Below are 17,119 nucleotides of genomic sequence, written 5' to 3'. Positions count from 1 at the left end.
AGCTTAAGGATCTTTCTCACACATAGCCAAGTTAGCCGGTCTTGGGTGTGGACAGCAGGGTTTTTTTCCCACAAGCAGGCAAACTGGCCTGGTGAATATATGCAGCCACATCTAAGAAATACTGGGAGGCATAGAGCTAGTCACCTTATCCTTGGGATGGGTACAACTTAGAAGGGTTAAAGATAGCTCTGTAACAGGCCAGCAGGCCTAATACATAGTATGAAGAATGAAGAAGAAGAATGCGGAAATATATGAAAGATATTGTGATCTATATGATAAAGATCCATTTTCATCAGAAACAATTGGTGCAGAGAAGAACTCATAGCAGTACTGTCTGAAAAAAAAAAGTTGACAGTGGGCAGAGAAAATTAAAAGCTTAGATATGAAACGCAGTAGCAGGAAAGCCTGGCTTTCAAAAAATTATATGGCAATCAGAACAGCAGCAACCAAAGTTAATATAAATGTAAACCAAATTGCATCTCAGCTATCTCTGAATGGTAAACTGAGTACCGAAGGAAAAATACTTAGATTACATTAAAAAAGTTAGGGATTCAGAAAATAATCTCTTCAAAGCACCATTTACTAAAGAGGACATAAGAAATGCCCTAAAAACCTAAAACTGGGCATTGATATGATATTATAAATGAGATAAACAAAGTTTATTTTAGGAATCTGGGAGAAAAGGCAACAGGATAGTTGTTAGAATTTTTCAACTTCTGTTGGAAATTTGCTAAAATACCCAGCATATGGAGGCAAACGAAAGTAATACCTATCCCCGAAACTGGGTAAACCTGCTGAAGATCCAAAGTGCTACAGGCCTATAGTTCTTCTATGCTCAATGCCGAAGCTGTATGAGAGGTTAATTTTGAACAGATAATCTAGAAATAGAGAAAGTGCTGATAAAACAACAGGCAGAATTTAAACCAGGAAGATCATGCACTGGACAAATATTAAACTTAATACAGTTTAATGAGGATGACTTTGATAGGGATTAGCAACAGGAGCTGTATTCATAGATTTTACAGCAGATTATGACATGCTAAATCTTGGAAGGCTTATAGTCAACATTTATAGCATGACAAATAGCTATCGGTTAGTGGAGGTATTTAGGTTGTTGCTGTTTAGAAGGAAATTCTTTGTTGAATTTCAAGGAAAACAGTGCATTGCATATCCAGAATAATGGTCTACCCTAGAGAAGTGTGCTCTCCCCTTCCTCTTCAATATATATATATATATATACTAACAACACGCCTATAAACGTACAATCAAGAATCTTCTTATATCCAGATGACCAGGCAATAACTCATCAAGCAAAATCCTTTGAGAATGATGACATTGAGAAGAAGCTCACACAAGAAATAGAAGCCCTTACAATTTACTAAATGGAAAACCAACTGAAACCAAATCTCAGTAAAACCCAAATGTGTCTTTTCCATCTCATTAATAGGGAGGTGTGGAGAGAGTTGGATATAGAATGGAATGGTGTGAAATTGGTCAATTATCCATATCCAACTTACCTAGGTGTTACACTAGATAGGACCTAAAATTATAAGCGACACACACACACAGAGAAGACAGCAGCTAAAATGCAAACACATAATAAATATTCTGTGCCGATTAACAGCATTTTGGTGAGGTACAAGTCCACAAGTACTGCACACCTCTGCACTGGCACTTTGCTTTTCAACAGCTGAGTATGCCAGCTTCTGTTTGGGAAAGATCATCACATGTCATAATTATTGACAAGGTTCTTATTGAAACATGTTGGCACATTACCGGCTGCCTCAAGCCTACAAAAATTGACCATCTATACTCACTGTCTGGTATTGCACCTCCTCACATCAGAAGGAAAACACAGAGTAGATATGAGCAGAAACAACAACTAAATGGTGAATGGCATCCCTTGTATGGACATGTTGTAGAACATAGTTGGCTAAGATCAAGGAAAAGTTTTACTCACTCAGTGGAACTATTGGTTGATTCCATAAAAGCTACAAGGTCAACAGTGTGGCAAGAACAATCTTCAGAGGCGCCGAACTTAAACAAATCTCTCCCTTCCAGCTTACATCTAGACCAGCAAAGATGGAAGACATTGAATAGACTTTGTTCTAGAATGAACAGATCAAAGCAGAATATGGTCAGATGGAGCTACACAGACAATGACAGCTACTCATGTGGTGACACACAAACCATGGAACATTTTCTGCTTGGCTGCCTAATCGTCATCATCAAATTCCTGCCCTCAAGGGATGTATAGGATATGATAGTACTACATGAAAAATTTACATCATTACTAACTTATATACAATTTGCCTCCAAAATATTAAAAATGATGGTACGACATTACGTAATTGCTGCCTAATAGACATTAATAATATATATACCTGAGAAGATTTAATACAGTTTTAAAGTATATTAGTCGCTGGATGAGTGAAATTTGGCATTTTATGTTTTTGTGTAATATTTTATGCAAGTAGCATTTTTATGTTATTCTTTTAAATGTATGCTTTTAATTATTTATATATACAGTATGCTCGGTGTGCTTAAGGGTCAAAGCTGTATAACTAAGAGGAGACCTCCACATAGCCTTTAAAGGAATGCGGAGAACTGACCAGGGCTTCTGACCTAATGTCCAATCCTCACCTTCTCGTGGTGCACCCTGTTGGGTATCTACTTGGATACTGAACGGACGAGGATGGGCTGGCAATTTGGGATTTAGCCGACCAAATTGTATTCTTATTGGTTAAACCAAAATATAGAATGATGGTACAACATGACAAAATTTCATGCCGGCTGGGGCGTCGCCCGGTTAAACAAGGCCCCCGTTGTTTTCGCCAGGGAACCAAGGCGAACAGCGAAAAGTCAGCTACTGGAACAAATCCGAAAACAAACCCCAACTCAACATCACCAGAGTTAAAGATCGGTACTATCAACGTAAGAAGCCTGAATGGCAAAGAAATGGAGCTAGCTGAGGAATTAGATAAGTACAAGATCGACATAATAGGGGTGACTGAAACAAAAAAGACCAAAACTGGTGAGATCTTTCTGAGCAATAAATACAAAATGTTATATTCAGGCAATGACAATCAAGGAAAAGAAGGAGTAGCCATAGTATTCAACACAAAATATGAGGCTAATCTTCTTGAATGGCAGTCAGTCTCAAGTAGAGTAATGTGAGCAAATATGAGAATGGGGAACTGGACAGTGAGACTTATTTGTGCCTATGGTCCCATAGAATGTTCTACTAAGGTAGAAGTGGAGGAATTTTTTGAGGCTTTAGAAAAAGCAACTGACACAATGAAAAATGAAAAGTTGGTCCTTGTTGGGGATCTAAATAGCAGAGTAGGAAATGATTGTGAGACATACAAAAATATTTTGGGAAAATTTGGAGAAAAGAGCAAAGCTAATAATAATGGCAAATATCTGTTGGATTTCTGCTCAGGACATGGACTGGTTATTACTAACACCATGTTCCAACATAAAAATGTGCACAAATTCACATGGAGAGAAGAGGCTAGGAATAAGAAAAATCTCATTTACTATGTTATTGTTAATAGTGATGTTTTCTCCCTAGTGGAGGACACCAGAGTGTACAGAGGATTTGAAATTGGAAGTGATCATTATTTAGTCTTGAGCAGGATAAAATTGAATTTCATATTGAAAAGAATAGCATGTAAGAAAGTTTTAAAGCGAATAAAAGTTGAGCAGCTCTCATATGTGAGCTGTAGACAAAGATTATTGAAGATTATTATTATACACAAAGATTATCGAAGAAAAAAATGAAAGAGTTTGAGAACAGGAATCAAACCTTGGAGATTCAGTGGCAAACTCTGAAGAAAACATTGATTGATTCTGCCAGAGAGGCAAGTGGTGAGGTTGTTTGTAAGGATAAAAAAAAATCAGAACTCCCTGGTGGACACTGGAAGTTAAAGAGACAGTGAAGGAAAAGAAGAAAGCATACCAAAAGTTCCTGTCAAATAAGTCAGCTTGTGCTCTTAGAGAATATAGAGGCAAATGCAAGAATGCTAAACACTGTGTAAAACTAGCTATACAAAAGTCATGGGAGGACTTTGGCAAGAATATAGAAAATAAATATCAAGAAGGTGGCAAAATATTCTATAGGTTGTCGAAGAAGCTTAAGAATGGAGGAAAGAGTGCTATAAATGGAATTAGAGATGATAAAGGTGACATGAAAATGGGAGAAAAAGATATCCTTGAAGTATGGAGTAATTACTTTGAAAAACTGCTAAATGAAACAAGCAGTGATGAGAGCACAGTGGTAAAAAACACTGACCAGGCATGCAGTCAGGAATACATATCCATACTTGAAGTAGAAAAAGCCATCAAAGGCTTGAAATGTGGAAAGGCAGCAGGAGTAGATGATATTCGACCAAAAATGCTGAAGTATGGTGGTATAAGAGTCTTACAGTGGCTGCATTGCATAGTTCAGAAAGCCTGGACAGAGGGACGAATTCCTGATGATTGGAGTAGAGCTCTCATATTACCCATATATAAAAAGGGAAATAAAACTGCATGTGAGAATTACAGAGGTATTTCCCTACTGAGTGTTCCTGGCAAGATCTATGCAAGTATACTTGAGAAACGGTTGAGAAGAATTGTGGAAGAAAAGCTTGGTGAAGAACAAGCTGGATTCAGGCCAAATAGAGGCTGTCAGGATCAGATCTTCACTTTACGACAAATAGTCAAGAAAGCATGGGAATATAACAAAGATCTGTATTTAAGTTTTGTCGATCTGGAAAAGGCATATGACAAGGTGCCAAGAGAGAAGCTATTCAATACGCTGCAGTTATATGGTGTCAATTGGGCATTATATCAAGCAATACTTAGTCTTTATTTGAGTTGTAAGTCAGCAGTTAGAATTGAAGGAAGTACAGGAAGATGGTTTAATGTTAAATCTGGTGTGAGACAAGGATGTACATTATCCCCTCTGTTATTCATTATCTATATGGATCACATTATGAAGGAAAGTGGTATTAAACATGATATCAAAATTGGAGGTGTTAATGTCAGTTCTTTGCTTTATGTGGATGATGTTATACTTCTAAATAAATCTGCTACAAGTCTGCAAGCTTCGCTGACTAAATTGAATAGCTGTTGTAAGATATGGTATGAAGGTCAGCAATAAAAAGACAAAGATAATGAAAATAGGCAGAATCATTGAAAATGTCAACTGTGTTGTGAATGGAGAACCTGTGGAACAAGTAAAACATTTCAGCTATTTAGGCACAATTTTTACTGAAGATGGAAATTAAATATAGAAATAGACAACAGAATCAGCAAAGCTGGTTTGGTGGGAAGTCAATTGAATAAATTCATATGGAATAAGAGAGAAATTAGTCAGAACACTAAATTAGCTGTATACAAGACAGTGTTCAAACCAGTTTTAACTTATGGATCTGAGAGCTGGGTCAGAAGTAAAACACTTGACCAAAGACTAGAGACCACAGATATGAGAGTCCTGAGAAAGATTATAGGTGTGAACAGATGGCATCAATGGCAGTATCATATTAAAAACGAGGATATTAGGAAAGAACTTGACATTGTCAGCATCCAGGAATGCGTTAGCAGAGCTAATCTCAGGTGGTATGGTCACTTAAACAGAATGGGCGAGGAAAGATTAGCAAAACAAGTGTTCTCTGCCAAGTTGGCAGCAAAACGACCCAGAGGAAGACCAAGATATAGGTGGATTGATATGGTTCAAAGTGCTTTAGATGATAGAAATATAAGATCTGATGGAGTGTTGACAAGTAACAGACTGATTTGGAGGAAAATTGTAGATAGGAAGTTAGTAATGATGTAATTTTTTCATGTAGTACTATCATATCCTGTACACCCCTTGAGGGTACATGGCAGGAATTTGATGATGATGATGATGACAATATGTTCTTACATTTTCTGTAGTTCTCACACAAAATTAAAAAAAGAAAACTTTTTGACAGCAATGGCTGATTGTATACATTGCATGTAGGAGATAAAAGCAGTTTGGTGTCAACTGGATGACATGAGAAATAAAAGAGTAACTGCAGATGAAAAGAGATTATGGAAGACATAATGAGAGAAGTGGAGAACAGTTGCATTAGGAACATAAGGCTCATGCTGGGAAAGTCATTAGTATTGTAACGAGAGAAAAATTAGACTATGAGAGGAGACTAGTGCTGCAATTCATGGTGAATCCCAAATACCCTTTTTCTCTATGTAGCAAGTAGAAGGAAAAATGATAGTGGACAGATTTCCTTGTTATATGGAGATGGGACTAGGGTGACCAATGCAAATGACATAGTTGCTATTTAATGATCACTTTATTAACGTGTTCCATCCTGGTACTTTATTTCTAGAAGGATAAGTGGTGAACAATTAGTGAATGAATAGGGTGTATTCTGAATACACTAAATGTCAGTAAGGTAGGAGGACTAGATAGAATTTTGCCAACTGTTTTAATGGAATGTGCTGTGGAATTAACTGTGCCATTAACTTGGCTGTTTAATGAAAGTCTTGCAACAGGAATGGTTCCTGGAGAATAGAAAGAGTAAGACAGTGCTATTGCATAAAGTTGGTGGTAGAATGGAAGTATCAAACTATAGGCCTGTTTGTATTTCTTATGTAAGATTTTTGAGGAATCAATAAGAGGAATCAACAAAACCGGGCAGATGAAGGCAATATTATTTATGCAGGCCAGCATGGATTTGTTAAAGGGCACCATTGTTTTAGTAATCTGGTTACCTTTTACAATAGAGAAACAAGAGCAGTGGATGAGGGCAAGGCGTACACTGTCATTTTTCTTGACTTTTCTAAGGTATGTGACAGGGTGGCACATGACAAATCACTTTTTAATTTGCAACCTATGGGTTTGAATATCAGGTTAGTGAATTGGATTGATTACTGGCTTTCTGATATATATATATATATATATATATATATATATGGGAATAAATAAGTTGCCCCGGTGTTGTACCATCTTTAGACTTGAACTTTGTTTCAGGCGCAAACTTAATTGTTTGCATACTTGGGATTAGGAGCTAAAATAACCAAGCATATAAAATTGCTTGGTTATCCTAATATATATATATATATATATATATATATATATATATATATATATATATATATATATATATATATATATATATATATAAGTTACAAGTTTAGTTACAAGAAAGTTACAAGCTGCGTTGTACTAGGACTATTATTGTTCAGTCTTTTACAGTGAAATATTCAATTGTTTGCAGATGCTATGTAGCTTGGGAGAGTTATTAGTAATAGTGCTGATTCTAGGCTCTTTAAGAGGATTTAGAATAAGCTGGAAAGGTGAGCAGAGGAATGGGTATGTCAGTTTAATGCAACTAAATGTAAGGTTTTGAAATTTTGGATCCACAGATGGGATGCTTCATGGTCATTTGGTGGAGTTATATTGGAAGAAGTGGGGAAAGTAATGGATTTTAGGGTGATTGCAGATAGAAATTTGAATCTCAGAGGACACATATACTATATAAGTTGTGAAGACGTCAGAGAATTTAGGCAATATTGAGGACATTGACCATGAGAGATAAAAAGGTTGTCCCTTTGTATAAAGCTCTGATCAGACTACATCTGGATTTGAACAGGATGAAGTAACTTTGGAGAGAGTGCAGAGAGGGATAACATTATGAGGATAGACTGAGGGCATTCAGATTTGGTTGGTAGAAGTCAAATGGAGGATATGATTGAAACATTTAAGCTGTTGAAATGTTATTATTGGATTAGTACTGAGAAGATTTTTCATATGGTGGAATGAGGGAAAAGAATAAGAATAAGGGGCCATCCTTGTAAGTTTCAAAAGGAAGCAGTGAGTAAGAGTGTAAGAAGTGTTTTGCATGGAGAGTGGCAGGAGCATGGAATGCAGTGCCTGAAAGGATGGTGAAAGTGCAAGTAGTGGAAGAGTTTAAAGACTGGTATGATAGGCTTTATATTGGCTGGTGTTGACCACCCATGAGGATATGGGAGGTCAACAAAGGGAGAATTCTTTGCCTCCATGAAGTCATCATAGAGGCAAAGAAGATAATTATAGTAATAATATTGTCATTTACTGTACTATATGCCAACAAATATTGACTGTCTTTACAATGAATGTTATTAATAATTAATAACTATTAAGAACATATCTTAATCATGTTGATCTTGATAATATCAATTGTTATTTAGAGTGGATATTATTAAAATCTGATTAAGTTTTAGAGTACAGAGGACAAAATAATTTGTTATAGTGGGATGTAATATAATGAATTTCTTTTAGAATGTTATTGATGATGTAGGATATTTGCTGAGTTTTGGTAGTTTGTTGTGAGTGGATTCACCATAAATTGTGTGCCGTAGTGTGAGTTGACCATAGATTTATCTATTTTATCTGCAGTTTTTCTAGTGTTTTTATTTGATGATTTAATTTACAACATTATCTTTTAGAGTATTTTATCATTTTATTTCATGCTTATTTATTTACTGCTGTTATTATAAAGGTGGGCAGTATCTGCTGTAATGACAAGGCAGAATTTAATACCAGCATTAGATGGATCTACAATGGTTACTGCATTAATACCCTTATGGGATATGTGTAATCACTCCAGTGGTAAGGTTAGTAGATATAATTTAGTCTAGTGTTTTGGGATATAAAGTACTATAAATATTAGTCTAGTGTTTAGTGATATAAAACTAGTATTTGTGACCAGTTTTTATATTACTGTACACACACACATAATTATTTTAATTTATGTTATTAACAATTGATAATTGCATGTGAATTGAGAAAGAGGTAGTGGCACCAGTGCATAAATCATAAACCAATAATCTGTATACTACTGTATATGTGGCAGCAGAGGTTTACATTGATTATGTTACCTAGAGACATTTATGATTGTGAGAGGTGTGCTTAGGTGAAATTAGCTATTTGGTTGGTGAAGTGTTCAAAGTAATAACTGTGTAGCAGTTCATAAGGATATTCATGATGCAGATTCAGGTTGAGAACTTGGATCTGATCCTTCTTCCCTGATAAGATTTCTCATGTGGATCTCTTCATTAAAATTAAGGATGTGTGTCTGTAGTGCGCTCATAAGGACAATGCAACATTTGTCCTTTGGTTGGAAAGCCCTAGGTATGAACTCATCTAGGATGTGAAGAGGGGTTTCCAACTCAAGGTGAGCTAGTCTCATAAAGATGTGGCAAGTTTTTCCAATCAGAAAATTGGGCACCTCCAAAACAGGCAAAACTGGCCAACACAATTGACATCAAAGATACCAATCTTAAAGCTTTAGTTGCTTTGGCCCAATTCTACATAAAACTAAAATAAATAAACCTCTTAGGAGCATAGAGATCCCTTGAATATATTAGCTATAATGAAGGAATGTGGTATACATGCATTACAAAACACCATTCACTTCCCTTTACTTTCGATAATAGTTATATCTCTAGTCAAGTCTAATTTTCTCTTTAAGCTGACTTATACATCTATGCTTTCCTGGCACAAACTCGGTATCCATAGCCTCCTCATCTAGAAAACTTTGGAGGATGAGGAGGCTGTGAGTATAAATCCTGAATCTGATCAAATGTAGAATACTGTTCTTGTTCACTTGCTTTTCAAGTGCATCAAAATTATAAAGATGAAAAGGCTAAATAAGGTAGGAGTAAAATGGATGAATGAAAGGACTGAGCATGAAATATATATTGAAAAAGAAGTTACTGCAGAGCCAACATAAGAGAATATTGGTAATAATCAGTTACCTGAGGAGTATAAAGAGCAATCCAGAAAGATGACTGAGTCACCTTTCTGGCTGGTCTCCCACATTGGTACAAAGGCTTATGTACCAAAATAAGAAAGTCAACATGAATAGGATGTTTGATAAACACTCAGCAAGGAGAAAGGTGGTAATTTGTCCTTGCTATTTATTATCTACCAAGGTCAAATTGCCACCTCTCTTCCTGCCAGGTATTTACTAAGATTAAATCTAAGAACATCAGGACTATATAGAATTTTATAACTGGAAAAGTCTTACCTTTTTAATGCTATTAATACTAGACAACAGATTTAAATTTGATCATATGTTCCTTGCAACTTGTGAACCTTTTATGGCACTTTTTTCCTCAAAATTTTATTTTATGTATTGAATAAGTTATTTTATTTTGAATTGCACAAGCAACCATTTACGAGGGTGGTGTGAAAAGTTCTTGGCCTCGACCATAGATGACAACACTATTGGCAAGATTTTTTTTTTTTCTAAGTTGGTACATCTGTCATGAGCATCCATGTGAAATTGCAAGTCATTCTATCAAGTAGTTTGCTTTATACAGTTGTCTTAAGCAAAAGTGTTGTCTGTATCCCTTGAAATGGATAAAATTGAATATCATGCGGTTATAAAATTCTTTTGTAAAAATTTGTATAAAATTGTAAAAGAAGGTTTAAAGAAATTCATTCGAAGTTCATAAAAGTTTATGAGAACTCTTCTCCTTCGTTTTCAACAATTAAGAAATGAGCTGCCAAGTTTAAACGTGGCCATACTAGCCTTGAAGATGATCACATGAAGGACGTCCAAAAAAGTGTAACAACACCAGAAATCATTGATCAAGCGCAGGATATGGTATTGGATGACTGGCGACTCAAAGTGCGTGAAATTGATGAGACTATAGACATTTCAAAAGAACATGTAGGATATATTTTGCATGAAGATTTGCAAATGAAAAAACTTTGTGGAAGATGGGTGCTGCGTTTGCTCACAGCAGATCAAAAATGCACTCACATGAAAATCTCTGAACAGTGCTTGGAGCATTTTAACAAGAACAAAACCGATTTTGTGCATCAATTTATTACTATGGATGAGACTTGGATTCATCATTACACACAGAATCAAAACAGCAGTCAAAACAATGGACAGAAGCTGGTTGTTCAGGGCCAAAGAAGACAAAGTCTGTTCCATCAGCAGGAAAGGTCATGGCACCAGTGTTTTGGGATGCTAAAGTCATTTTGTTTATTAATTATCTTGAAAAGAGTAAAACAATAGCCTGGGAATATTATTCTGATCTATTAAGAGATAGAGTATTTGCGATTTGCGCCAGTTAACCTTCAACAACGTGAAACAGTGCCCCAACACGTGTCCATAGCAGTCATACCATATGTGAGTACAGTGTCCAAGAAATTAGCAAGAATGTTAAAGGATCATAACATCAGAGTGGTTTCAAAACCAACTACCACAATCAGACAAATCTTAAGATTATTCTGATCTTTTAACCAGACTAGACAAAAAAATTCGCGAGAAAAGACCTGGTTTGCAGAAGAAAAAATGATCTTTCATCAGGACAATGCACTTGTCCCCAAAAGTGTTTGGGCAATGGGAAAATTAAGGGATCTTCACTATGAATTGTTGGAACATCCACTCTATTCCCAAGATTTGGCTCCCCTCTGACTTGCATCTCTTTCCAAAACTAAAATTCTTCCTCGCTGGTAGGCGTTTTTCTTTGAATCATGAGGTTGCAGCTGTAGAGGTGTATTTTGCAGATCTTACTGAGAACTACTACAGTGACATGATAATGGTGCTGGAGTCGCTGTAATAAATGTATTAGTCTCACATTATGTTGAAAAATAAAAATAATTTTGAAATTATAAATTCGTTTTTTCATTGTTAGACTGAGAACTTTTCAGACCACCCTTGTAGTTCCTTTTCATCTCTAATAGTGCATTCTCCTGTTAACTCAGCTGTGATCTAGATATGAACTAGTAAACACATGCTACATGACTCATATCTTGTGTTTCATGTTTTGAATATAGTTAACTGATCTTCTCTTCTCTCTTTGACAATGGCCATATTATATTGGATGAAAAATATGACAAGGCTGCATTTTATATACTGAAAGCAGTTAACTTATGCAAGTAATGTATTGAGGATATGTCAGGCAGGTTTCATTATAGTCAAAGCAGTGGTTCCTAAGAATGTTCAATGTTCTCTGATGTCTTATCAGTAATATGTCAAGGGTATAATATTATGAATTAACTCAGTAGTAGGTTATCTTTCATTATGCAAAAAAATTAAATAATGAATTACTAGAATTTAAGTTGAATTTGAGATATGGAAAGGTTAAATTCAAAAATATAATTATCTAGTATAATATACTGCTCAATTCATCAAAAACATAATCATCATTTATGCTGTGCAGTTTGCTGCGTCAAGTGGGAATAGCCCTCATAGTAAATTGCCACAGTGTTGGGTTCTAAAATTAGATTTTTGTTTACCCTGTATGCAATGGGTGGAGTTTTTTCTCCAACGTGTGATGCTAACATCTTGAATAAGTATCTTAACTAGGCTGCAACTTGGTGAATCTTTTCATTTCAACATTTTTTATGCACTTTAAGCAGTCTGTAAATATGTGGTATAATCTAATGTTTAAATTGTATAGCCTATCTCTGATTTCCTTTTGGCTATCTGAGATCTTTGATGAGTGTGCTTTCCATGAGGATCTTCTTCAGGAACCTTGTTTGGTACATGTTGTCATATATGCTTCTTCATCCATCACAGCAGAACTGCATGATGTAGCTAAACCTGTGAGTTTTCCATAGGAACTGAAGACGTAACATTTGATAGTGGTGAAAGAATGTATGACAAAATGAAAAGGCAGAATATTTAACTAATGTTTTGAGCTATATTGAATTAACAGATATTTTGAGTATCTCATTATTTTAGTGCATTTAAACTAAGAAAACAGTGGTAAATTCAGAAGTAACATCATAACTGTGATAAATTGTATCAATGGATAACATTTTGAATTAACATACATATTAAAGTTCCAATCCTAACACTTTCAGTTTCTAATGGAACTCAGGAGAAAAATTATTTTAGTCAATTACAAACTACATTTTCCCCTATTCTGAAAATAGAAAATCCATCATTTTGATTAAGATTTGTGATGTAATATTCAAATTTTAAATTTAATACCAAACTGCTTTAAATTTTTAAAGGTTTTTATCTCCAAGAATTGCATGACTGGAGTCAACTCCAGTGCTGAGGTCAACCTGGGCTTAAGAGGTTTTATAGACTGAATATATCTTTTGTAGAAGATATTCATAAACTATTGGTCTAATAAAAACTGTTTTAACATGAAAATATCATAAAGACATAATTTTATCAATATCTGAATAAAAAAAATTAGAATAATCAAAGAAAATGTGTTGAATGATTTGCAATTCTAATTTATTGCATAGAAAATAATTATTACCAAATATGAATTAGCATAATCTAAATCTATGTACTTTGTTGATTATATAACCATGTAAACACATAAAAATTTAAGATAAATTATAAGGAAAAACTGTTATTTGAAAACATTCACAAAATTAGAATCAATTTTAATGTGATTCAAAACATTAGAATATTCCAAAATTTTCAGATTGGTTTTGAGGAGGTTGATTATACTTTTTTTTTTCCTTCTGTAGTTATCGACAGATTATTCATCAGAGAAAGACTGCATTCAGTGCTTCTCAATGAAAACTGTTGAAGAGAAAAAAGAGGTAAGAATATTGTTGACTTATTAGATTTGTTTTGTGTGCATGCAAATAATTCCAGTTTGGCTGAATATTCTGTTACCATTTTCAGTGACCAAATTAGACAGAAGGAGTTGAAATCCTAAATGATATGTTACAGTTGATAGTTAATAACTTACTTCCAACAGTTTAAAACCCAGAACATATTTTTATTCATTTATTTTGATAATGAATGATATCATATTACAGGAATGCCATAATGAAACACATCTTGTAATTATTGTCTCAGATAATTTCTCCATATATACGTGTTTCTGTGTGTGTGTGTATATCAGGGGCATACATTCAAGGTGTGTGTGTGTGGTGTACACCCAGAGAATAACAATATCACCGATATTATATTTTTGCATTTATTCCTCTGAAAGACTCCGCTAATTGTTTCTTGGCTTCTTGTGATTCCTAAAATTAAACACAATACTAATGCCTCATGATGAGGATACGTTTCGAGGTGTAAACTTTGCATCGCATTCACGTTAATAGCCTGGGTGTGTGGCCACAAATATAGACACCTTTGAGATCTTTGAACAGACATACAGATGGTGCAACGGCTCAAATTCTTAGTGCTCCCCTGGTTTTAAACCACCTAGAAGGTGAGTCAGGTAGCACACAAAATCAGTGGTGTGAATTGGTTATTGTGTGAAAAAATCCAATTTTTCATTTGTCATGAGTTGCTGTTTTCGTTTTCTGAGTTTCTTCTGTTTTCTGTGCATGAACTATGAACTGACATGTGTAGGATACTGATGTAGACAAGTAATTTTCTATAAATAATTTATAACTTTTTTGTCCATATTTAAAATGGGAAAACAGTGTTGATGATCTACTGAATGTCTGGTTTGCTGCCAGAGCTTTAGCAGATTGTATGATTGATTATAGTTAGAGGTTGGAACTTGTTTATAAATAAGTAAAACACATTATTTCAGCCTTTCTTTGTAAAAATAATAATTTTTAAAGTGATTACTTTTTCTTATTTCTATGCATATTATATGGCTGTATTTAAAAATTGTAGCAAAATTCAAATTATCCATGACTCACTTTACTATTTGCCAATGATAATCTAATCTCACCATGAAGTGTAAACCCTTTGTGCTTCTCACATAAATGGCATGCTTGAGGCATAGCAATTGTTCATTTGCCCTTTATGCTTTCCATATTTAAAATTGTATTAATTGACAAATTAAAATATTCAAAGTTATCCTCTAATTAATTGCATCGGTGCAATTAAGATGAGCAATAATGCACTATGCATGCTTAAAACTTTTATACGTTAATAAAAATGCAATCATATGGTCAGATTGATGTGAATTTTGTAGCATTGGTTGCATAAGCCACACAACAGCACACCCAACCTGAATGAGAACAACGCTACTGATATATATTTAATGACTATCTTAAATGCAAATGGTTGTTCAACTGTTATCTGCTATGAAAAAGATTGGTAAAGCAGAAAGAAAAAAGCTTACTAACATTTGTTTTAAAACAAATCTATATGAATAAAAATTGATCCAAAGCAGACTAGTAGATGAGATGAATGAAGAAGAAAAGTTTGTTGTTGAAATGTAAATTGAAGGCACTTGTTTTTGCATGGCGTATTAAGAGGCAAAATAGTAAAATTTTCTGATTAAGCAATGACCATAGAAGAATTGCATTCATTTTCATGAATTCTGTAGAACTCTATTTTTCTGCATTCACTCTATTCTCTATCACAGAAATTGAATATCTGTAAGAAAAGAGTAGAATGACTCACTGGATGTAAGAAAGAGGGGAGGGTAAAGGTCAGAATTGCTCTTTCCTAAAAATTCCTGAATTTCTAGAGGTTTTTTTTGGCACCAACTCCAACTGGAGAATAACATTTGAAAGTTGGATGGATTTCAGATTTTCAGTAAGGTTAAGAATTGTTCAGAAGTGATGCCCAGAGCACAGAATAAATTTTGATATCTTTGATACTAGAGGCAGTACCTGTGAAATGTTTACAGGAATCATTTTTTGTGTGCTTGCTTGAAGTTAGCCCAAGGAAAAAAATCGCATCTTGTTTTGAGATTTCAGTACTATCAAACGTAAGAGTGGAGTCAGAGTTCTTTTTTGAAAGGAATAAGTGTTTTATTAGCACTGAAGTAAATAAGATGAACTTATAAAGGTAATTGTGGTTTCAACATAGTATGAAACACAAACATGGTAAAAATATTTATCTACATCTTAAAACTATAAATTGCAGGTGCCAAGAAATTATATTCTTGGTTTAATCCTTTATCTAAGAGTAAGCAAACAAAGTTTATGTGTGAAGTAATTTCACGACTGGCAACTTGTGTATAGAGGCTAATGATGGTCGAAACCAGTCTGGGTAGTGACCCTTCCCATTATGTATAGCACTATACATGTCCAAAAGGATATGTGCTTTGCATTATGGGATACTAAGGCAATTGATGTGAAGTCATTAGCCTCTATATGAGTTGCCCAGTCATGAAATTACTTCATGCACAAACTTTGTTTGATTACACTTGGATCAAGAATTAAACCAAGAATATAATTTCTTGGCACATTTAATTTATAGTATAACCAAGTGGAAAAACTTTCAACATCTATCTCTAATCCAGAGTATTTTAGTAATAAGATATGACACCTTTTGGCCACTTGAAAGGCAATGGACAATTATGGGCAATGTTTGGGTGCATGAAACTGTCCCAAATTTGGGAAGCATACATTTTAAGATTGTCAGCCTAAAAGCGAAGACAACTCAATTTAGCCCACTTAGGGATACCATTTATTCTGTTGCCGTTATTCAGCCTCATTTGTTCAGTGTTAGTGCCTGTATGCACATATGATTGCTTTTTGTGATCCTTGATGATGACAATGTAACATTGCTGAAATATAGTAAGGTATTATGTTTTTTTTTATAATTAATGTTCTAGTATATGTTGTAATTTCCTGAAAAAGCTAAAAAGCAAGATATGAGAATATACAGGGGATTTGAAATTGGAAGTAATCATTACTTAGTTTTATGCAGGATAAAAATGAATATCATATTGAAAAGAAAAATATGTAAGAAAGTTTTAAAAAAAAATTCAAATATTATTCAAGTAAAAATGAAAGCTTTCAAGAAAAGAAGATAATCAAATTTGAAGTGTCAGTGGCAGTCTCTGAAGATAACATTACTTGATTTAGTTAGAGAGAGACACATGGGTGAAGTTTTCTGCACTAATTCATAAAAATCAAAGCTCTGCAACACATTAAAAAGGTAGTCCTGGAAAAAAGTAGAGCAAGCAAGTTGCAAATATTATTAGAAAATACAGTAATCCCTCGATTAATGCACCCCCAATTAGTGCGCCTCTAAAATTTGATTAGTGCGCCTATTTAATATCTTAAAAATAAATGTTACAGATTTTAAAAATTTTCTATCTATACATTTTTATGTCTAACTATTTTAAAAAATCACTCACCAGAATGAAATAATTTAGTTACTGATTTAAAACATTTTACAGAGTTATTTTTAATGGCATACTACACTACTTCCATGTATACTATGTTCCAAATTTTTACTGCCAAAATTTA

At 34.3% G+C, this 17,119-nt stretch overlaps 1 protein-coding gene across 6 annotated transcripts in view; it reads left to right on the top strand.

The window, feature by feature from the left end:
• The window catches only part of LOC150101403 (actin-histidine N-methyltransferase-like), a 311,777-nt gene that overhangs the window by 203,861 nt on the left and 90,797 nt on the right, over window positions 1-17,119 (top strand). For all 6 annotated transcript variants that reach the window (XM_090401040.1, XM_090401036.1, XM_090401039.1 and 3 more), the window contains 2 exons: window positions 8,511-8,625; window positions 13,466-13,540. In XM_090401040.1, the coding sequence (XP_090257166.1) occupies window positions 8,511-8,625; window positions 13,466-13,540 (190 nt within the window). The remainder of the gene's footprint in view (window positions 1-8,510; window positions 8,626-13,465; window positions 13,541-17,119) is intronic.

The sequence above is a fragment of the Typopeltis vanoorti genome, chromosome 11 (genome assembly GCF_054136105.1).
Source record: "Typopeltis vanoorti isolate ZY-2024b chromosome 11, IOZ_Tvanoo_1.0, whole genome shotgun sequence".
NCBI lineage: Eukaryota > Metazoa > Arthropoda > Arachnida > Uropygi > Thelyphonidae > Typopeltis > Typopeltis vanoorti.
The sequence above is the reverse complement of the archived record's forward strand: the minus strand, read 5'-3'. Positions and strand labels throughout refer to the sequence as shown.